A 25,104-nucleotide genomic window follows, 5' to 3' on the forward strand; every position below is an offset into this window, starting at 1 on the left:
ATGTTTAGAGAGTTTACCAATTATAAGTCCAATTGCCTTCAAGCTCCTTCCTCTAAATCTTTGATTTCCTTACGTACAATGATGAAAATTTGCTTTACCTTCATCTTGAACACCACATTCCCTCTATTTCACCTTGTCTTTTTCAAGCTTATGCAATCTGTTTTTCCACCCGGAATACTCTACTGAGACTGTTGTTAAGTGTCGGATGACTTGCTCATGGTCAAGTCCATAAGTCATTACTTTTTATTATTATTCATAGACCGTTCATCAGCTTTTGACATAGTGGACCACTTTCAACACTTCAAAACTATCCAGTTGCTAGACCTTAGTGATCTACAAGCACTTTGGCTTTCTTCCTGCATTTTGGTCTACTCATTTACTGTATCCCACAATGTTATGTCCTCCTTTACCATTTTCTTTTGGTGTAATAAGGTTCTGACCTACACCCTCTACTATTTTCATCAGCACATCCTTTTTTATTATTATTATTATTAATAATTTTTATTTATAGGGCGCCACAAGGTGTCCGTAGCGCCGTACAGGGACAAACAATATCACAGTACCAGCTGAGACAGCACGGTACAATTAACAATAAGCACAGTAACTCGGTAGGCTCAAAGCACATCTAGAGAGAGAGGCAGGGAGGGTGAGGGAGAGGAATAATCCACATACGCTGTTAGCATGAGCCCAAGAGGGAGGGCGCGGATGACAGGTTAAGAGCCACATAGGGGTGCAGGGAAAAGCGAGAGGGGTTGAAGGGCAGAAGGTCCATGAGGAGGAGGACTGAGTAGCTGGAGAGCAGAGTTAGAAGTGGTAGAAACAGGAGGAGAAATGGCCCTGCTCAAAGGAGCGTACAATCTAAGGAGGAGGGGGGGTAGACTGACAGAGAAACACAAAGGTGAGAGGGAGAGAAGGGGGAACGGAGCCTGAATCAAGGAAGTGGAAATAAGGGGGGAGAGGTAGACGACAAGGTGGGTAGTTAAGCAGCGAAACTGGAAGGCTTTATCTTCAACTAAAATGGCAAGTATTCTCCAAGCCATACACTATGCTCAACCCAGGACCTATTGTCTATACAAGACTTCTCTAGAGCTGCACCACTTCTTTGGAACTCTCTCTACCAATTTTTAAACATTACATTATCAGGTAACCCGGGCTGCTCAGAGCTTACTGTCCACTTTGTCACAAGTGTTGTTTTCAAGCAACATATTTTCATCCACCTGACACTTACAGCCCACATCTCTTTGGGTGTTCTCCTTCTTGTTTTAGCTTTTCTGCAAAGCCCTGTTTGCCTTTTGTTTCGGTTTGTATCTGCATGTAATGTATTCTAGTAATTGTACAGCTCTGCATAAAATGTTCATGCATTATTAATATTGGATAATAATAGTAATACTGAGCACCTGTATCTACTACCACCTGTAGAGGTAATTGTATATGCAGAAACCAGTAACTGGAATCTGGACAGCTGAATCCTTTGGCTCAGGTTATAACTACCAGCTTGACAATTTATCTAAGAATTTCAGTGAAAAGTGTTGCTGCAGCTTCCGCAACATATTGCCAATTTACTGCTGTCTAACAAATGGTGACAGTAATGAGACATCACAATGATAGATGAAAAGGAGGAAACAAAACTCGCACTCCTCTGGGTATCATGGAGCAGAAGTCATCCAACTGGAGACAACATCTGATAACACAACAAATGCTTCAGTTCTTGTTCAGAAAATTCCTCTTGCACACAAGTATTTTGGAAATTCTCCAAGTTGCCTGGCTGCCAAATGGTAAGGCGAGCACTTAACTTTAGAAACAATTATAATATTCAGTATGGTTGTGACTGCCAAAAATCAAACGTATATATCTATAGGACAAAAACAGAATGCAAATGGAACACAAACGAGAGGGATATTTTGTGTGAGAGATGTATGCACATAAATTTTCATTGGGGGGGGGCATAACTAGAACTGTTGAAAGAGCTACGATTAACCCTAACGTGCACAACAATTTTTAAGTATATACGAGATGCGCGCCAGGACCCTTAGAGGGGTCTCGGAGTTTTGGGTTCCCTTAATGTCAGATGTGCAATACATTCTATTGGGAATAACCTTTTTGATGTCCCACCTCTGACATTTGGGATCTCAGTACAATGGCACACTGACATGTGGGGTCCAAGCTAAAAAAAAATGTTCGGCATAACCATTCTATTGGACACATTTTAGGTCGATACATGGCACTCAGCCAGACTCAGGTTGCTTAACACCAGAGGGTAAATGTATCAAGCTGAGAGTTTTCTGGCGAGTTTGAAAAACCAATCAGATTTTAGCTATCATTTATTTAGTACATTCTACAAAATGATAGCTAGAATCTGATTGATTGCTATAGACAACATCTCCACACTCTTTCAAACCCGCCGGAAAACTCTCAGCTTGATACATTTACCCCCAGGTCTAGTGTGCCAAAATTTCAGGGGTGACCAAATGATCATTTAAAGAATGTACCCACCAAAAAAAAGTAGCTTTGATTGGACTTCAATGAAGTACAATAAAGAATGAGCGCAAACTCTCCACACATCTCTTGCACAATCGTGTTGTGTTACCTCTGCCAACTGAAAAATTAACTTCACCCATTCTTTGGTCAACGCGCATGTTCTTTATAATCACCTACACACAGTGGCGGCTCATAAACTCGCTATTAACTTGTGACGTCACTGAGGCATTAAGCGCAAATCGGCTCAGAAATGTCGCTAGTCCCTAAAGAAATCAATGGCGACTTGCCCAGGTAAAGTTGACCTTGTACAATTAGATTTTGGAATCTATAGTTCAAGCACGAGTGATTGGTTGGTTACCTTATCAATGTAACTCTTCCCCAAGTCCTTCACCTCCTTCATGTTGATTTGGGCCTTGACCTTATCTTTTCCTTTCTTGCCTTTCTTCTTCTTACCGCAGCATTTCTTACAGATGCAGAAACAGCAGCATAGTAGAAGTAGACCAGCCACAATCAGAATGGTAGCCAGAGCCCAAGGAGGAACTGAGCGGAAAAGAAGACACAAAACAATTTACTAGATGGTCATAGAAAATAGTAACCGCATGGCATAGGCAACTAGTGGCTTTCTAGCTGTTGTTCTACCCAACTGCGACGCCCAACTAAACGTCTCAAACAGCTGAGATTTTTTCACATTTGTGCTGCATGTGATAAGATAATATAAAAACAAAAATCACCAATACATTTGCTTCTCTTGAAATGAATTTGAGCTTAGTGAATGTAGTAACCAGTGATGGATTACTGTTATTTTTATATGCCAGCATCCAGTTAAGGAACATTTGTGCATTAAATTCAGAGAAATGAGCTAGTTCTCTTATCTCGCTCTGCAAGTCTGGTCATATTACATGGGAGCCTCATATAACTTGCTGATCCCCTACTAGACTTGTGTCAGTAGCCAATGGGGAGGGGATATCTCTCCCAGGCCAATCAAATCATGAGTCAGTAAAACACATGTAGAAAGACTCTGGGGGTCTTCGGTCTGAGGCTTAAAGGAGGATGGACTTCTGCAGCCAGTGCAGAGATGTGTGATAGGGTGCTGGCGTCAGGGTTGTCCACAGGTGGTGGGCACATGTCGAAAAACTCTTGATCTCAGGGTGCCTGTGGCTATTATTGCAAGAGCTTACATTATGAAGAAACAATTTATTAAGGGGACTACATTCTAACCCATCGGATGTCCATCCCAAAACATCAATCATTATTCTAAACTTAATTTTGTTAATTCAATATTGAGATATCACATCTTTCAAACTCATCTCACAAGGAGTGGTAGACCTTGAATCCAAAAATGTCAGGGAGCAAATTAATATTTTGGGCAGCAATGACGGTCAGAATTATCGGATTCCTGACAACCTACCTCAAATGACCTCCCTGGACAATTGCTATTACTTTAATGAGGGATCTGGAGAGACCGACCCTCAGAACCATTATATTCTCCATAGTAATCTAAAGATAATCCTACTATTGTCTGTTTTATTTGTGTCACTGCTTATATATATCCAACAGACATCTCTGGTCTGCATGGTACAGTCAGTCAATTGACTCATTGCCGCATTAACAAGAATTAGCTCCTGAGTATTGCAATATGTTAGTAGTTAGAGTTTTTTAGTCTATTTAAACCTGAAGCTAGGAAAGCAGACATTAATGGCGAGAGATACAGCCTTTTTTTCCTACCGCTTGGCTGGTGTAAAGCACATTTGATTCTTGACCTTTCTTACTCTGGTAAGCTCTTTGTTTACCTCAATTTTACTTCACTAGTTTACCCTGTGTCACCTCTGCAGACACATTGTAATGGATTGGGTAATCTTTTACACAGATGAAGCCTGAACTCATAATCTCTGGTTTAGTGGGACAGGGCTTTAGCCAAAGGTCTATGTCCGTGATGGCGAACCTATGACACGCGTGTCACTGGTGACACGCTGAGGCATTTTGACTGACACACAGGGCCGGCGCTAGATGGTCCGCTCCCGACTTCCACCTGCCCCCAATGTGCTTCTGGCTCCCGGCTCTCAGCTGTCACTGGTGCTTCCCCTCCCTCCCCTCCCTCCCGATGTGACGTGATGACGTCACGCACAGCTGCGTAGTAGGCTGCGCGGTCTTTCTTCCCGAGGTGGCGAGTGAATGCCGGCAGCTTAAATAGCAGGTAAGAAAATACCTGCGCGGGTGGCGGGGCGGGAGTTAATGACTAAAAAATACTGGGCAACAGCTGTAGGAGAGACAAGGAAAGAAAAGAAAATACCTGTGGGGGGATCAGTAAAAATATCTGCAGGGGGAGCAACTAAAACTGGCTGTGTGGGGGGTTAAGAAATACCTGCAGTGGGGACAATGACTGTAGGAGGGGGTAATGAAAATATCTGCAGGGTGAAGTAAGGAAAAATGGCTACAGGGGGGGTGTCAATGACTGCAGAGGGGGTAATGAAAATATCTGCAGGGTGAAGTAAGGAAAAATGGCTACAGGGAAGGGTGGCAATGGCTGCAGAAGGGGTAATGAAAATGACCAAAGGTGGGTAATGAAATGAATTTTACTATTATTAGTTAAGAATTATTTTTATATATACAATGGGGCAGGGACTGATGTGAATGAGTTCTCTGTACAGCGCTGCGGAATCAAATAAATGGTGATGATGATGATGATATACATATATTTTTATAGATATTATCAATTATATACATTTTTATACACTTTACTCCCCACAGTGCTGTTTTTTTTATGTTTGGATGTGTGATTTAGTTAGAGGGAGTGCAATAGTCCCTTTTAACAGCCATCAACCTGACTTTTATCTTTCTCCTGCCAGGGTTCTTCTTCTTTAGGGGCTGTGTTTTCCTGTCCTGTCATCTGGAGCCTCTTCTACTGTTCCGAGCCCTGCCTAGTTCCTGCTCCACAGACTTGCTGAGTTCTGCCAAAAGTGCTGCAGGTACGCGCCTGCCTACTGCTAGTTACAGAAGGGAGTACGTAGTGTAGTGCTTTAAATTATTTTGTACAGGAGTCTGTCCAACAACAAACTAATAAACAGTACAAATATATTAAAAATATAACTCTTTCTTTATTAGGGCTGTATATATCACCAAATTATGGATATTTCTTGAAGTGACACACGACCCAAGGACGGCAACACTTTTTTCCGATTTTCGACACACCAAGCTGAAAAGGTTATCCATCACTGATCTATGTAATATGTTGAAATATATTATGCTCATTACCCCTGCTGCTGTATATATGGCATCTTGTAAAAGTATTCACATCCTTGTACATTATTTATACTATACTGCATAATCATAAATTAGTAATAATACATACTACAAATAAACTAATTTGGTTATATTGATTTATACAACATACTCTGAATTTTCAATATGATCAGTTATAGAAGTAATTAAAATGAACCTGTTAAAGAGAACCTGACCTGTCACCAGGATCTACATTATTTATACTCATTTATTACATAGTGCCTTCAACACTTTGGGCCTAATTTAAAGCATACTTGCCAACCTTTTGAAGCTGGCATTCAGAAGCTCCGGAAGAGGATGTGGGCGTGTGAGGGCGGTGTCATTTTTTTGGGCTCTGCCCCTGCTATGAAATTCCGAAATATATGGCATTACATTACATAACGGGGTGGGGCTTCGTGGCACAAGCACATCATTAAGCTCTGCCCCCATAATGATCCTGGAGGATGCCTACTCTTCTGGGAGTCTGGGAGAACTCAACGAAATTCGGGAGCCTCCCTGAAATTCCGGTAAAGTAGGCAAGTATGATTTAAAGAGTTAATGATTTAAAGGAGCAAATCCAACTGAAGGGTGCACGTTTACACCTGGACAAACCATGCTGCGATGCAAAGAGTGCAAATGCAATCTCTTTGCAAGCAGGGAAAATGCTGCCTGCTTTCCATACAGCACAATAATACTGAACAGCTAATAATGAATTTCGTAGTTGAGCTAGGAGACTCCCTCTTCTCAACTGTAAGGGAAAAACTTAATTCTGAGCAACGTCCCATCATAGCTTTGCATGATGTACTCATGCAATGCACTTCTGGGTATTACGGTATCTAAAACGTTGCTTATTTTTGCTAACACCAAGTGCAAACTCCACCCAAAATTTATCTGCAGTTGTTTTCTTCAAGGTGCGAAATTGCATCTTCTAGTAACTGTAAACCAGGCCCTTTGTATAAGGATTTAGCAAAAACAAGCCACGTAGTAAATTTTTCAGTTACTATAACCCTTCCTACAACCCTACAGGAAAACCCTCAGTTTGGGACTCGTTCCCCCCACTGACTAAGCACAGAAACCCCTCGTCAACAGCAGGGTGAAGAAAAAATTTAAACATTACAAATTTCCCACATTGTTGACACAGGGAAAAGATTCAGTGCAGTAAAGGTGGGGGTTGGTACTCCCAAACTGTGGGTGTCCCTGTGAATTTATCACGTTCGCTCTTGCAGTAAGAGTTAGAAAAGTAAAAAACATTCAGTATTCCTGGTTGCCCGACAAGTCCTATTTTAGTTTATGCGAGAGCTCAGACTACCATCGTTCTAAACTGAATTGATGCATGTAAGCTGAAATCTTGAACTCAACTATACAGATTCTAAATAAATTAAATATATGCTAATTTTTTCTGCCATAAAGTAGCAGAAAAATCCATAGCAAAGAATTGAAAATGTTATTATTAATTGTGAGACACAAATTAAAAATGTATTGACTTTTAAGGGGAAGGGGGGGCAGTGTGACAAAATGTCAGTGCCTTTGAATATAACTTAAAGCGTTGGTTCTGTGCACTAAAAACGTCCCAGACACTTTTATCACATGACTTACATGTGGATGGTGCTTTCCATGTATGACATGTTTGATTATTGAATACATAAGTCAAAACACACGTAGATATCATGATCACTTCCTACAGGAAACTTGTTCAGCTATGTTATATACGTCTTCAGTTGTCTACAACTAGTATATTTTTATTTGTTTACTTTGTGATCTGTTTGGTTGTGGTGTATTTGATGAGATGTTTTTTGTTGCTATTAATTGTTCCACACAGCACTCTTGGCTTAAGTTTAATCTTAAAGGGCCCGATTTAGAGTTGGACAGATATCCATTTGAACTACATTAAAATGCGACTTTTAGAATGTGAAATTGTAACATTTGTTACACTGCACATGAGCACAATTTGCACTCGTATTTTGAGTTGAGCACATATTATACTTAGGCCTGTATGCGTTTGTAGAGGCGGGTCAGTGGTGTTTACCTGTGAGTTCAAATAAAGTAGGGCCTTGGATAAGCTGGTCAACTATGCCTCTTATTTTAAGTTATTTATAAGACACAATTTTTAGAAGGTGTATCTTTGCCCATCCCATAAACCCAGTGCATATTTCTGTGTTGATGATGATGACGTAAATATTTCTGCACTGGATGCATCTAGATTCTAGATTTCAAGCTTCCCGTATATTAAGATATGTGCAACTCAAACTACACTTGTCACTATTGTATCATCTGGGAAAGCTGAGCAGTCAGATCCTCGTGGGCGGGTGACATTTCATGTTCCACAGCACAGATGTTTCACAGCAAGTGACTTGTGAGCCATCTCTGCCTCACGTTTGTTGAATGTTACCAATTACTCAGGTGTTATCAAAATATCCTGTTTTTATCACAGGGAGAGAAACTATCCAGCTGGCATGTAAATATATCCAGGATGTTCTGTACCTCCTTTATTTTATTGTTTAATCCTTTTCTGACATATGTGCTGGAGGAACCGTGAAAGGGAAGTTCATTTTTCCAAGATTCTTGTTAATGCGCCAATGAGTCAATTGACAAAACATTCAGAGTTCTGATTATTTACTCAGGAAGTTCTAGTTCCACTTGTCGTCATTCATTTTTTTATGCTCAGTTCTCAGTTTATATAACACATTAAGAACAATCCAGCTACCTCAATGAGATATCAAGGGAAGCAAATTTGACTGTTGCTGCCAGGGGTTGGCTGACTCGGCTCAGCAGCCTATTAGGAACATTTTAAAGTAAAATAAATGCAGGTAGCTCAGTGACCCAGCCCAAGGTAGCCCACTATAGGACCAGCCTGGGGGGCAGATGCCCCCCCCCTGCGCCTCCAGACCAGCTAGCCCCTGACCTCTGCATACTCACTAATAAATATAACAATACTACTATGTTAGATTAGAGGAAGATTACAGGTTAATGTACAGATTGTTTAAACATTCTATTGGGTGCATTTCCCTTAATATTTACAACTATTTTGGATGACCCTTCTGGGTTTCTACAGCCACCTGATTGGTGAATCTAGAGGCAGGGAGAGTAGCATTATCACTTACCTTTTCTGGCATGAGCTTACAGTTAGAAAATGAAAGCAAACAGAAAAAAAATGGAAAATGGATAAATGAATAAATGAAAGAATGAAATGGAACAAATGAAATACATGGACTTCTGCAGTATCATTTTATATCTATTATATACATAAAAACCAGGAATATGAATAATGTCAAATCTATCCTGAAACATCTTTAAACATAAATAAATTCTACAACAATGTTAACATTAATGTCTTTTTAATCAAACATACATTTAATGTGGGTAACAAAAGATATTGTTTATTTTTTTAAGATTTTGGACAAAAGTTTAAGTGGAAAATATATTCAAACCTTCTAAAAAGAAAAAGTATATTTGTTGCTCATTACAACTAAACTGATTCTAGCTATCAAATATCTAGTACAATCTAGAAAATGATGGCTAGAATCTTCTGATTGGTTGCTATGGGCAACATCTCCACTTTTCCATTTTAGAAAGTTTGATAAGTTTACATCAAAGTTTTGGAGTAAATATCACAACATGGTATTACCAAGTGGAATTTTAATCAGTGAAGATGATCACTGGTTATCTCAGTCTCAACACAGATACATGGTAGAGGGGGAAACGGGGCAGCACGGTGACTAAATGGTTAGCACTTCTGCCTCACAGCGCTGGGGTCATGAATTCAATTCCCGACCATGGCCTTATCTGTGTGGAGTTTGTATGTTCTTCCCCTTGTTTGCATGGGTTTCCTCCGGGTGCTCCGGTTTCCTCCCACACTCCAAAAACATACTAGTAGGTTAATTGGCTGCTATCAAAATTGACCTTAGTCTCTCTCTCTCTCTCTCTGTCTGTCTGTATGTGTGTCTGTCTGTGTGTGTGTTAGGGAATTTAGACTGTAAGCTCCAATGGGCCAGGGACTGATGTGAGTTCTCTGTACAGCGCTGCGGAATTAGTGGCGCTATATAAATAAATTGTGATGATTATGATGATGTGTCCAAAATGTAAAATGCAACAGGCAACCGTAATACATAATCTTTAAAATTGCAGAAATATGTACGTGCGGCATATTTACAATTCAACAAATCATCAACTGCCTTGGATTACCTGTTATTGTTTGTAATAGTTTGATTTGTGTTATTTATTCTTTATTTTAATTTCTTTTTATTTATTTCTTGTAAGTTATTTATTTTTTGTTAATTTTATTTGAACGTTGTCTAGTTAAGTTTGTTAAACATACTAGGGTTTTTCCCGAATGTCTAAGTAACTCATATTATTCTTCAGCAGCAGAAGAAAGAAGGACCAACACATTTAAATCATAAAAAAGACACTATATATCAGCTTGATGGAATGTTTTATTTGTTTTAAACTGTATTGTTATTTTTCTTTTGTATTGTAAAAAGAGTGATAAAGGAAAGATGATCATTTGTGGTCTTTTGGGTCTGGTGGCATCTACAGTACTCTCTTTAGGGGCATGTTGATCAAAAATAGTGGTTAGTATCTCTGTCTCACAGCACTGGGGTCATGAGTTCGATTCCCAACCATGGCCTTATCTGTGTGGAGTTTGTATGTTCTCCCTGTGTTTGCGTGGGTTTCCTCCGGGTGCTCCGGTTTTCTCCCACACTCCAAAAACATAATAGTAGGTTAACTGGCTGCTATCAAATTGCCCTTAGTCTCCCTTGGTCTGTGTGTGTCTATGTTAGGGGATTTAGATTGTAGGGTCCAATGGGACAGGGACTGATGTGAGTTCTCTGTACAGCGCTGCGGAATTAGTGGCGCTATATAAATAAATAGATGATGATGATGATGATAAAAAATTAAAGTAACACCATTGGGCAGTTTTAAAATACAACTGAATGCAAAATTAATAATTATTTAGCACACACACTCCCTGTGATAGATTAATAGCCCCTTGTACTTTCACCACCCATTGTACAGAGTAGAGAAGTACTGCTGGGGTAACGCTGTACTGCCACAGTAACAAACAGCCTAAATTTCTAGACCAGGCTGAAATACATCCCCATCTTATGGTTTCTAAACTAGGAAATGGGCAGCAGAGTGTGAACTGCAATCCTGCAGGAGATTACTGCCTGTGTACTGCGGAGTATTGTGACTCCACCCAACTAATATGAGGACATGGAGGGAGAACTGAGCAGCATGTGTGCGATTACTGTTGTCTAGTCTCTCATGTGTGAACAGGAGACCTGGCCCAAAGTGATTTTGGTAGTGGGGTGTTGTTGGGTTGCTGTTGTGTAGAATGTTATGGGTGATGGCCATGACTTTGGGTGGTGATGCCCATGCCCCCTATGGCAGACAACTGCACCACATCATGTACATGGGGGAGTTTACAAAACCTGTTAGTGAATATGCCTTCATCATCTTACTGGAAAAACAATTCCATAGCTTAACAGCACTTACAGTAAAGAATCCCTTGCTATATTGATGTTCAAACATTCGCAATATTACACTATTTTTCTTCTTTTTTAATTTCTTGAAGTTCATTCAAGATTCATGATTTACAGGATTCACAGATAAGCTGTTTATTATTCTTTATATGGTACACATTTTAGATATCGGTGTGTATACACTTGTTGTCGTTACTGCACTAGGAGGCGCCTTTTACCCTTTTCTGTTATAAAAGAAGAATACTTAACTTAAACTTCAAACAATAAGTAAAGTCATCATTTAACAGGTATATGATAGGCTGCGTATTAGTGATTTGGGTAATATACATGAAATAATTTGTAACAATCGTCATAGGATTCTTCATCCATAAAGGACAAAAAATAAAATCCCATGGCAGGAACTTACATACACTGACAGGGCAAGTAATTTGGGGTATTACACCAGAAGGTACAACGACTCGTGGACATAGCAGAGACAGATATAGCAACCAAGTATATTCAGACAGGCCAGCTGTCCGGAGCAGGCAGTTATACAGCATTGGGTAAAAACTTAAACAGGTAACCAGCCAGGTAGGAGTCAATGCCAGAATTTGAGGCAAACATAAATAGGACACAGATACAAAGGATATGTGATTGTTAAAGGAATTACAAAAGAATGATGAAGAGAAAGGAACTGACATTCAAACCACTTCTGGAGAGACACGTTCCCACTCCCAGTGCTCTCTTGGGCCTATAGCACCGTCCGAGTCATCAGGACTGTCCTCAGGTATTTGGATGCCCCCCAAACTTGAATAGCACAAGGAGCTTTGCAACTAAAGCAGGACAAACTGGGGGTGACAGCACCAAGACAAAGAAACTAGGACAGGCAAATAAAATAGGATAGGGATAGGCAGGGGCGTAACTAGACTTGTGTGGGCAATATTTTATAAGGGCCTCCGTGTACCGCTAAATGGTGAAAAACTCATATGCAAATGGAGCTTCAACAGGGAAGGTGGACCCCCCTTAGTTTTGGGTCCTGTAGCAGCTGAGGGGGGCCCGTCTTACCTGTCAAAGCTCTGCATCTATTGTAGTTACGCTCTTGGGGGTAGTCTAGGGATAGGATAATAAGACACACAAGCGGGAAATGACTGTAAGACAGAGACTGACTATTATAAGAACGGAAGCATCAGTCTCACAAGCTAAGACTAAGAGCAAGTAGAGCCTAAATGATCCACGTGGCACAAAATAACCTGATGTCCACTAACAGGCTTTATATATATCTGGAGGTTGCTGGAAACACACCATTGTTAGGGCAGAGGAGACAGAGACATTATGGAGGTACAATAAACACAACGAGAGAACATGAAAAGCGATATACCCCAACACCTACTCCAATCGCTAGGAGCATTGTGGTGCAAAGGTCCTGAGGTCCATCCCAGGAAGAACCCTACATAATCAAAGTGTTTATATTTAGGTAAATATGTCCAAACTGCCCTTGAACCTATCTATCCTAAATGCTTTCTGTAATAAGGAATAGTAGCTACTGTTTAAATATTTGACATAAATAGAATGAGCCATTTTCTTCCGTTCACACCTAAGGGTGCTCACAACCATCAATTATAATATAATCCTCATATCCTGCCCACCCTCTATGCATTATTAATACTAAGAAAAAGATATTGGTGAATATAACAGAATAGTAAAGCACTGAACATGTGTGTTTCCCTAGCATCAATTCTTAATGAACGGAGGTAATTCAAATCAGTTCTCAGTAGAAACCATATTAACTGGGAATGTATTGTTGAATTATTAAAAACATAAAGATTGCCTGGCTTCTGAAGTGTATCTTGTTCACTGAGCCAAAGAGCTAATGTGTGAAATTGAGTATAGCAGTTTAATATCAGCGTAATCTGCCAAGTGGGTTTATAGATGGCATACATCTCTATAATGTCTATGCCTTTCAGGACATGTGTAAACCAAGCCTTTGTTTTTATCAAAATATATTATCAATTCATTAGGGGCCTTTAAAGTTACTTAAATAACTCCTTTAGCCTTTCACACGAAGCCTGTGGAGAGTTCGTGATTAATGTCCCCTCTCAACCATTACTTCTTTTGAAACTATATAGCCGTAATAATTCAATGTGACAATCTCTCCTCCAGGACAAATGGAGATGCATTGATTCTTACAGCACACACAGGGCCTGGGGTTGTCATGCACTGAACATTTTTAGCTGTCTTCTACCCTAGTGAACAAATGAACACATGACATTTCCTTACTTGGTAGTTTGCTCAGTTCATTCATAAATTTGTCCTTCATGTCCGAGAAGACATTGTGTTTGGTTGATATATCCGTGCCATTTTGGTGGGGCTCTGGCAAGGTTGTCGTGCGCGTTGTCTGCTCAGATGCAAACTCTGCAGATCTACGCTCCTGGCTCATTGTTGAGCTGTGGACAAAAAAAGAATATTAATTGAATTGCAGAAAATGATATAACACAATACATTAAAGAACAGTCTCTTACTGGGCCCAAAGGGGCACAAATATGTATAGTGCTTACTGTGACAATGAAAATAATATATTTTATGTCATGCAAGCATTTTATAGAAAACACAACAGGTAGTACAGACATGCTTGGGTAATAATTTTGGGACATCAGCTAACAAAGAATTTTCTTTTATCATGTCAACCATATTGTGAATTCTCTAATAATTTGGTGGTTTGAGCCTAAATAATTACACAGGAACCATAAAGCTGAACCTAAAATATTGTACAATGTCATTCATGACATTAATATATATAGTAATATTAACACTAATATTAATTAATATTAATATAATATAAATATATATATATATATATAAATATATATATATATATATATATATATATATATATATATATATATATATATATATATATCTCATACTTGCCAACTCTCCCAGAATGCCCGGGAGACTCCCGAATTCTGGGTAGGTCTCCCGGGAGAGCTGACAATTCTCCAGCATCTGCCCACTTCCTAGTGTGTGGATATTTGAACACAGGGTAAATTCTTAAGCTGATTAAGGGTATTGAAGTGATTTACAGTGATATTCAAGTGTTAGCCATGAATGGTCCTGGTCCAGTAAGGTAAGTAAAGCAAGAAAATTAGTAACTTTGAACCTTGGCGAAACCATGTTACAGTGCAAGGGGTGCAAATGAGTTTATTATTTTGCACATAAGGAAAATACTGGCTGTTTTTTCATCTAACACACAAATACTTGATAGCTTTATTTTTACACTGACATTAAAAGTTGATCTAAGACATGCCTTACCCCAATGATAAATCTGTCCTCACATTTACAAATTTACCTCCCCCTCCAAAGCAACATGGTTTTACCAAGGTCCAAAGTTACTCATTTATTTTGCTTTACTTTCCTTAATGAATCAGGCGCGAATGTGTCTATTTATTCTGTTATTGTATTTTCCTTTCGGACCTATGAGGACATCAGCTATCCACAGAGAAGCCCGACTTAGTGCAGCCGCAGAGTGGTAAATATGGTCTGGTTTGCACTGTACACTGTACCTTACCTCCCAACAGTCCCGATTCAGGAAATTAGGAACTATGTCCCTCTCACTGATGCTCTGCGTAGCCAAGTTGTGGTGAACGGGTGGCGCATACAGCTGCCACTGATGCATGCGGCAATGAATGGGTATTAGTAGGGAAGAGGAGGCTGGTAAGGGTAAGACTAATGCTTCAAAGGCATAGATATACCCCATGGATGTGGCCACCCCCCATCACAATGTGGTCACGTCCCCTATCTCAATTACTGGCTCTCCAACGTTTGGAGATTAGCTGTACTGGGCACTGACATCAGAGCTGCCTTTGTTACATGTGTCACTTTTGACTGATGATTTTTATTACTTTGCTGTACCTAGAAATTCACTTTTCCATAGAAGTGTATAGGTAAAGGTATAGGACAAGACCCGAATGCCCTCATATGTGCACCCTCTCACCCCCATTATCTCACTCAGAAATCTCATCCTGGAAAACAAAATCTAATTTTTGAGTTAAAAAATTGACGGAAACATCCCAGTAGATTGATCTTCCTGCTGAGTGTACAGGACATATTCTATATATGTTTTTCAACAGAGTAACGAGGTTTCGGGGAGTTTTAATTTAGTTTATTTACTAAACTGCGGGTTTGAAAAAGTGGAGATGTTGCCTATAGCAACCAATCACATTCTAGCTTTCATTTATTTAGAGTATTATTTAGTACATTCTACAAAATGACAGCTAGAATCCGATTGGTTGCTATAGGCAACATCTCCACTTTTTCAAACCCACTTAAAATATGATTTCTTAATTAAATTACAAGTAAAAATAGAATGATTTACAAGTTGGCAATCAGTTAAAAATAAATTACTGATGCCAGCACAATGCAGGTTTTTACCCTCTCTCTATTTTTTGATATAAGGCCAGTGCAAATAAATAATGCTATATATACTGGATTCTAATAGTATACAATACTATTACGCACAATAAACATGTCATAGATAAAAGAAGTCTTCAGGTGAAAAAAGAACCAAACATCTCACGTTTTTTAACATACATGTACAAGATTTTTGTAGAATTTAATAAGAGGAGAGAAAGGCGGGGCGTAATTAGACAAAGGAGGTAGATTACTGACTACTCCCCAGGTAAGGGAGAGTTATACTGAAACCATGGGTTCCCAAACTTCTATTTAGGTACAAAAGATAATTTGAATCTGACAGTTGGACTGTTGCATTTAAGAGTGTGAAGATTCCGTAATTAACATTGGAGATCTCAAGGCAGCATCTGTGCATGAAGGACTTATAGGTACTGATACAGACCATGCTGCATCCTGACAAATCATCTCCGTGGCAACCCTCCCTGTGATCCACTACAAGAGACTCCCCAGTGCAGCCGCTAGCTGCTGTTTACAAATCAAAACATGGCCGCCAGACACAGTCACCTCAGAGATGTAATGATAATGCCATTATTACAGGAAGCAGAAGCCTGGCTCTGCGCTGAACAAATGCATTAATGTGTGCAGGGCTGGAAAACAACTTAAGCAGTAACTGCCATTTAGTTTTGTGAGTATTCTATTATATATATAGTGCTAGGAGTGGTCCACACAATATCACAGGAAGACATGGCATTTAGTGGTAAACACATTGCTCCACTTGACCTGGACACTGCAATAATTTCAGAGAGCTGGAAAACTGTAAGGAACTGCTGCAGCTGGTATTTGCAGGCCCTGATACAGATAACTGGGGGTATTTTTACTAAACGGCAGGGTTTGAAAAAGTGGAGATGTTGCCTATAGCAACCAAACAGATTCTAGTTATCATTTGTTTAGTACATTCTACAAAATGACAGCTAGAATCTGATTGGTTGCTATAGGCAACATCTCCACTTTTTCAAACCTGCAGTTTAGTAAATATACCCCTTGGACTGAAAGGCAGCATACATACGTATATATGTATAGACCAAAAATAATGTGATATATCCAAGTCATAGGGCCTATGCAATAAGTGGTGCTTTTCACTTATGCAAAAATAATGTTGCCAAACTTTCACCCACTCCTGATGCTGCAAAAAGTGCAGGGTTTGGTGAGCAGGAAAGCCGGACACGAAACTCAAAGTTTCTCATTCAACAGCGAGTAGCCATTGACTGGCAAGGCATCCTAATGTTTGTTGAACTACAAGCACCAGCATGCCCTTCCAGTCAATGGTTGCTAGTGCATGCTGGGGTATATAGGCCTACAATAGGAAAAAAAAAATACATTGTTTATTGAATAGTCCCCAATCCCTCCCTCAACACTTTATTTTTGTAAAAACAAAATCTCTTTGATGTTCATCATTTGTAATCTAAAAGTAAATTTTTCTGTCTTTGTAATCCAAATGTGAGGAAAGGCCTTCCTCCATAAAGCGGATTCAACTGCTCGCTATGAACGGCCACCGCTGAAAGACTGGCCTAAAAGGACCGGGACTGTAGTGGCTATATCAAATCACAAGTGGCCAGCGTTGGAAAATACTTGTGATTAGATGTCTGGCTAGTAACTCCAGGGGAACCTTATCTTTTATTTAGAAGCGTGTGTTTATCTTTTTTAAACTATTTTGCTTTAATGGACAGAGCTGCTAGGTACCTGCATCCAATATACTGGGACTACTGGAATGGTATTACCTGCTGTGTCGGACGCACATAGACAAACACACTGATTGGCTCAGACGAAAATGAATCTGAGTGTGTCCATCCGTGTGGTAAGGAATATAGATTGTAAGCTCCACTGAAGCAAATAAAATGAAACTGCACTTTATGTTTTAGAAACAAAAGCCCAAGCTGTTTCAGGTCTTACAGCTTGTAACCTGGCAAAACTAATAATGATTATTAAAGGAGCTGATCCGCACCTGACAATAGAGAAAATTCAGGAGCTCCATTAAATTGCAGCTAGGGGCACAACCAGTTATACTTCCGAGAAGAGTTCCTAAATCACTTAAAAAATAATTACAAAGAAAAGAGTTTAATGGTAGCAGTGGAAAAGAAATGTCATAATGCAAGCAAGAACCTGCATACACTTAAAATACCTAAATCAAGTTATTATAAGAGAGCACTAAATACTACTGTGACGAAACGAGTGTGATAACCCTGTGACCATTCTGTTTCTCATTTCTCACATAATGTTGATTATAGCAAGTACTTTTTATAGCCCATGCTTTTGCTCCCCAGCTCACCAGACTTCAACTGCATTGTCCAATAATATGTGGCTAAGGGGACATTGTAGCTCAGTGTAAATATGTATGTTGTGTATTATATATTGATGACTTGCAGTAATGTTATTCATTGTCTTTAAACTGAAGCCATGAGGGTTATGGGTGAAGATCAGGTGATGTCCACGATACAGGTGAGAGGGCTGGAGCTGCATTCATTCTGCCCCCCTCCTTCCTCTACAGGAAACAGGGAACAGCTGGGGACCCTGTGACATCACAAAGTAGTGTAAGGGGTTAATTTTAGGAGGTGCTCACTGCTACCTTATCCTTGGAAGTGGGGGAAGCCAATTAGTAGCAATTGTTCTCCTTAGGACTAGTCCAGACATTCTGTCTGCATCCCAGCAGGGGGCTTCTGTGGAAGGACAGCTCATCTTCACTGCCTTCTCCAAACCCCCCTAGTCCTGCACTGACCAATGGTTAAGAAAAATAGACCCAGGAGTTTGCCTAGAGAGGAGAAAGACTGTGGAAATTAGACCTGAGGTATAAAGAGCCACTCCAGGGGGGAGGGGGTTCTTCATTCTGGGATTTCATTCATGAAGAGTGCAAGATCTAGTTTTGAGTTGTCGTTCTCTACTAGAGTCTATATATGCAGCTGAGAGAGATCCATGGGTCGTGAAGTCTGGACAGCCAGGTGACTATAACTACTTAAGCTAGTGGGGTAAGGGACAGATGATGTGGTGAACCTGCCTGGCATTTATTTACTGTGTGTACATAATATTCTAGTGTTGTTTGTATGACAGTAAATGAACTGTTGTATTTTTGTAACTGCATTTGCCTGAGTGACTATATGAATCCTAGAAGGTACAGAGTAGACTTCCCTGGCATAGGAAGGCACCCCTGGGTGGCCAGCCAGCGTGAAGTGGGTAGCATTGGGCCAGAAAACCCGGTATCTTCACAACTACCAACATTGTATGACATCTCAAACTGACACTGGAAGAAGAGAGCAGCAAATTAACCAGGTGTGAAATACACTTGGTACATCTAATACCAGCTGCATGTTAAATATTCAAAAAAGTACATTAATAATATAAGACATACATGGGGCAAAAGTAATCAATGACGAAATCCTAGGGCATAGGCAATCAAGGGATGCTAGAATGCTGTATAGATTAAAAACTAAAACTTCTGCCAATATTGAAATAGGGCTACCTGAAGCATCATATTTGGGGCAGATAGCAATCAGTAAGGGCCTGATTCATTAAGGAAAGTAAGGCAAAAAAATGAGTAAGTTTTCTCCTGGATTAAATCATGTCACAATGCAAGGGGTGTAGATTAGTTTATTATTTTGCACATACAGAAACCCTCTGTCTTAGCTTTTACAGATTTAGGTGTCACTAGTAATTTTCTAGGTGTTTCATTAGCTAGAGAAATGGGTGTTCATATAAATCCCTGGTCACTCTTTCTGGGAAGTAATGATTTCTTATGTTTCTCCTGTAGTTTTAGTGAAATTTAGTTGCCTTCATATTGAAACTGTATCATTTTAATTGGTAAACTGTCCAGACTATAGTGTGATTCTAGAATTTCCACCAATAAAGAAGCACAACGCACAAATTTGACAAGGGCGGATATTGTTAAAAAGAAGCAGAATGGTGGCACAGTGGTTAGAATTGCTGCCTTGTAGCATGGTTCATGGGCCCCATTCCAACCAAAGCCATGTTTGTGTGAAGTTTGTATGTTCTCATTGTGTTTGTGTGGAATTCTTCCTCCTACACTGCAAACACATACTGACAGGTTAATAAGCTTTTGACAAAATTAACCCGTGTGTGTGTGTTTGTCTCACAGTTGACAACATTGACAGCTTGTGTCCCGGGAGGTCCGGAGGGGCAGGTGGGTGTGTGGGGGCGGAGCTCAAAGAATCGCACTGTTATCCCTGCCCCCAAAGCTGTCACCACCATTTCGACCAATAAAACTAGGGGGACCACAATGACGCGTACATGGCGCCAATAAGCCCCACCCCCTTCATTTACTTTGCAGAGCCGGTCGGAAATCGGGAGAATTGCCTGATCTCCTGGGAGTTCGGGAGACTGACCCAAATTTCGGGAGTCTCCCGGATAGTTGGCAAGTATGGTTTGTCTGTGTGGTAGGGATTATAGATTGTAACTTACACTTGTGTGCTAAGCAACAACTGCTCTTCAGTACCATAGGTAAAAAGAAGCTTATAGACGGGGGTCATTACTACTTCTACTGGAGCAGGGTTCTGCTTTATTAAAAAAAGATGTCAGCTTAGAGCCCTGCATTGACTATAAGGGGGAGATTCAATTACCGCGTGGTGTCTTTGTAATGACCACGGGGACACATCGCCCTGACGTTATGGCAGGAATCTACACTCTTTTTTTCCCCTTAGAGATGCGCTGAAAAATGTGCGGAGATTCTTACCGTAGTAGCCGGCAATAGGCACGTCTGACCATCGAGGCAATGTTCAGCGGCACCTCGTATTAAATTGAATCTGCCTCTCGGCATCTTAATAAAGTGACCATAAAAACCAAATATCCCTTACCTGTAATTTCTGAGCTTGTTCATTTTTATTTTAATCTTTCAAACGAAAGAGACCAAGGGTTTCACCAAGCTAGTGCTTTAAGGCAAAGAATGAATTGGTTATGTAATGTGCAAGCTGTATTATAATACTTTGTTGATGATTTATTCAGAGATTATTTTAGCAGATTAATGTTAATTTATTTGGTTGACATTTTTATTTTGTACGATTTCTTGAACTACTGAGCAGATAGAAAGAACTCTATATATGCCAAATTAGAGAACTTCAGTTTACCAGGTGGACAAAATAACTTTTTTCAGTGAGATTATTTTGGAGAGTGGTTCTTTAGGGATCTTTCCAAGGTAAAGGTTAGAATGGGCTCAACCAATTAATCTTAAAGCATCAATTTAGTAATATGCATCCTTCATAATACCTACCATCACAGCCTTTACTTGGAAGGGAGCTACTCCTCAAGATGGGTCTTCTGAAATAGTTAAGGCCTTCCAAACATTTAAAAAAGAGTCTTTTTTGCTCAGCCCCAATTCTGATTTATTGGAAACCAAAACGTGCTTTCATTGTAGTGGTGGATGACTCAGGAATAGGATTGGAAGCAGTGCTCATAGAACAGAGAACTATTAGCCGTAGAATGGACTTTTGAGGAATTGAGTCCAAAGAATTTAAAACTTAGAATAGCAATAAGACAATATTTCTGTAAAACCAGATAAGGTATTTTCTTTCATCACTTCAATTTTATTATCACTCATTAACCTGGTAACAAGAATTTAAAAGCTGATGATTTGTCTTGTATCTATTCACAAGAAGACTATGATTCTCTGGATTTCATTCTAATAATTCTCAGAAAATAAACCCTGGCCATATTAAACACATATCTTTCTGCAAAACTTGTTGTTTTTTCCAGGTACCCTGCAATCAAGACGCACAATGTAAGATAACTTTGCTCTACACTTCAGACATTTTGTACGTGGTATACGAGGTACGGTACAGGCTCTAATTTTAGTTATATTCTCTGTCGTAACTCCACTCTCCATCAGAAGACATAAATAAATGATCAATCACATTGATCCATTAATATTTTAAAAGTTATGAAGGAGTATTTAATAACGTGGTGCAAACAGCACAAATGAACTATAACCCAGAGCAACCAATCAAATGTCAGCTACTCCAACTTGCACTAGGGTGATGGATGTTGAATATATGCTATAGTTAATAGTACATTTGCTCTATTTGTATCTCATGAATGAGGAAAGAAGACTAGTGCCTGGAAACTCCCCTCCAAGCCTGGGGCACTGTATAATTGAGGTGGCTGGACCCTGCCCCCACTTTACACGGCTCTGCTTGAAAAGGGAGAGCTGTGTGCACCTAACAGTAGTGCACGCAGCATTGCCCATGTATATGATGGGGATAGGAACAGTTGGAGAGCAGCCAAGCACAGTCTAAAATTATAGCCACACTCCCATGCATGCTGGTCACGCCCACTGGTGGTGTGGTGTGGAAACCCCCCTCTACAAATCCTGCGTTTGCCCCTGCAGAGGGTGCACCAGCTCGCTAACAATGGTACATTATCATGTAAAATGTATTCAATTCTGTCACAGTATTAAACTTTTACTTTTGTTTCGTTACCTTTTCATATCAAATGAATTTACTACTCTCCTGCCCGCTCGGAATCCAAATCGAGGCCGAACGTCATTGTGACGTCGTCGGATCTGGGGGCTCGGTTCTCGCGATACTTGAAAATTATAAATACCTGTCTCCACAGCAATCCATCGCCATTTGACAGAGGGAGAGAGCAGGGTGTAGTCACAGGCTGATTAGAGCAGGGACAGACAATACAATTCTGATTCCAATTCTGATAACAATCGATAGAGAAGAGAGGAGGATAGAGGAGTCTTTTTTTTTTTTAATATTTGGCACTACAAGTGCTTTGGGGTGTCCCCCATTCTTTTGCATTAATATTTCTGGCTGTGAAAAGACATATTTGTCAGCAGTATCTAAAACAATTTGTAGCACTACAAGTGCGTTGGGGTCATAATGGATTCTAAGCAGTCCACATATGAGCAGAATCAGCAACCAGGTTCTGTCACCAGTCCTGATGGTAGTGTTCCCAGTATGTCATCTGGGAAAGATGATGTCAAACTACACAGTCTTTTGAAATCAGTCAAAAAAACACACACCCCAAAAAAATTTACCGTGTTGAAGCGCAAAAGAAGTGTAACTGAGGAAAAGTTAACTGCCGATAAAAAAAATAATTGGCAACATGCCATTCTACACACGCAGTGACAAAGAAAGAATGAGGCCTTGGCCTTTCTCTATTAGTGGCAGATCAAAAAATGTTACTGAGCCTTTTTCTTGTACGGACACTCGTGACAAAGCAAAACCAAGTAATTTGGAGTCTAAAAGTGGTGCACAACTACTGTTACGCGTGAAAGTCGAGCTGCAAGAAAACAGTAAGGCATTAGAGGATAATATATGCTCTGAACCAGAAATGACACCAATCCCTGTGAAGAGTCCACCCACCAGTGGTATGTCTAATCGTAAGCATTCTGTTAGTGACAGTGTACCCATAAAGAAGGTTCCTTTCAGCAGTTCTGCTGTTGTGTGCCTTAACAGCCCGAGTGTAGCCGGTGATACACCAATTGAGGATGCCACTTTTGAATTAGAAGAGGATGAGGGGGAGATTTGTGTAGGCGACGAGGGCACTAATGATGATGTTGATGATTATGATGCAGACAGATACCAAATTGCTTTTCTCAATTTCTATTTATATTCTAGACTCTATAACTGCTGAATAGTTTACTATTTTACTCCTAGTGGAGAGGGCGTCTGATGCAGACAGATACCAAACTAGGCTGCTTTTTTTCTATTCAACTACAAGTGGAGGGCTGGGGGGGTACATAGATAGCCACCAAACTACCGTGGTCCATTTAGTTTTACTTTCTAATTCCACAGTCTATGCAGGCTGCTTTTTTTCTATTCAACTACAAGTGGAGGGCGGGGGGGGAGGGGCATAGATAGCCACCAAACTACCGTGGTCCATTTATTTTTACTTTCTAATTCCACAGTCTATGCAGGCTGCTCTTTTTCTATTCAACTACAAGTGGAGGGCAGGGGGGGGGGCATAGATAGCCACCAAACTACCATGGTCCATTTATTTTTATTTTCTAATTTCACAGTCTATGCAGGCTGCTTTCTTTCTATTCAACCACAAGTGGAGGGCGGGGGGGGGGGGCATAGATAGCCACCAAACTACCGTGGTCCATTTAATTTTACTTTCTAATTCCACAGTCTATGCAGGCTGCCTATTTTCTATTCAACTACAAGCGGGGGGGGGGGGGGGGGGGGGGCATAGATAACCACCAAACTACCGTGGTCCATTTATTTTTACTTTCTAATTCCACAGTCTATGCAGGCTGGTTTTTTTTCTATTCAACTACAAGTGGACGGCGGGGGGCATAGATAGCCACCAAACCACCGAGGTCCATTTATTTTTACTTTCTAATTACACAGTCTATGCAGGCTGATTTCTTTCTATTCAACTACAAGTGGAGGGTGTAATATACACCCAATAGGCAAAGATGAAGAGGAAGACAACCTGGTTTGTGTGGAGAATTAAGGACGGCCTACCAGGGATTAAACTGTTTTCTTCCTAATTTATTAGCTTTAGAATTACTTTACCTATGATATTTCAGCAAGACAACAAGTCAAAACATTAGTTTTAAATCAACCATGGAGTACTCACATAAATGATAGATTAGGGTTAGGAATGGCCTTCACAGTTGACAGATCTGTGGGGAGCAGTGCATGCAAGAGGTCCCTGGACTATTATAAGCTAGAAGAGTTCTGCAAGGAAGAGTGATAAAAACGAATAAGTCTCTTGAGACTCTTTGTTGGCTTCAAGAAGTATTCAGAAGCTGTGATTTCTGTCGAAGGAGATGTTACTAAGTACCGACTGACATAGGGCTTAAACTTGCCCCATTCACTGTTTTATTTTGTTCAATATTTTGCATTCAACAAATAAATACTAGTTGTGCATTACAATGTGCAAACATGTCATGTTTAAGTTTGCAAACCACAGGGGTTGTGTTAACCTCTCTTTACTTAGTGATTCAGGGCCTCATTTAGGCCCCTATTTATAAGTAAGCATCAGAATAGATTTTCTATCACCGCTTATCACTTTAGAAGATCAATACTTACCACAATTAAAAACTCCGCTCCCGTACATGTGAAGGGGAGGTAATAAGCGTCCGATCATAGGAGAGAAGCTCAGAACTATAAGACAGATTAACTGAAGGTTTTTACACATCCCTTTGACTTTTTATCTACAACAATTGTTTTGGATTTGCCACCATTTTGGGAACAAAAACTATAATATCTTCTCTGTGCATAAAGAACGTCTGTTTATTAGAGTGAATCCCTATTTACAAATACACTTATAGGGCCTCATGCATTAAGGATCTTAACTTAAGAAACTTCTTATTTAAGTCTCCTGGATAAAACCATGTTACAATGCAAGGGGTGCAAATTAGTTTTCTGTTTTGCACATAAGTTAAATACTGACTGTTTTTTCATGTAGCACACAAATATCAACTTTAAAGTTCAGTGTACAAATAAGCTATCAAGTATTTGTGTGCTACATGAAAAAACAGTCA

The 25,104-nt window shown here is 39.9% G+C and overlaps 1 protein-coding gene across 2 annotated transcripts in view; it reads right to left on the reverse strand.

Moving 5' to 3' along the window:
• SYT5 (synaptotagmin 5) overlaps positions 1-25,104 on the reverse strand; it is a 211,694-nt gene that overhangs the window by 39,868 nt on the left and 146,722 nt on the right. Inside the window, exons 2-4 of one of the 2 annotated variants that reach the window (XM_075191252.1) lie at positions 13,473-13,639; positions 8,838-8,852; positions 2,837-3,018 (exon numbers count right to left, since the gene is read on the reverse strand). In XM_075191252.1, coding sequence (XP_075047353.1) covers positions 2,837-3,018; positions 8,838-8,852; positions 13,473-13,632 — 357 coding nt within the window. In that variant the 5' untranslated portion in view covers positions 13,633-13,639. The remainder of the gene's footprint in view (positions 1-2,836; positions 3,019-8,837; positions 8,853-13,472; positions 13,640-25,104) is intronic. The other variant, XM_075191253.1, reaches the window with a different exon arrangement.

This window comes from Mixophyes fleayi, chromosome 11, assembly GCF_038048845.1.
Source record: "Mixophyes fleayi isolate aMixFle1 chromosome 11, aMixFle1.hap1, whole genome shotgun sequence".
NCBI classification, from domain to species: domain Eukaryota; kingdom Metazoa; phylum Chordata; class Amphibia; order Anura; family Limnodynastidae; genus Mixophyes; species Mixophyes fleayi.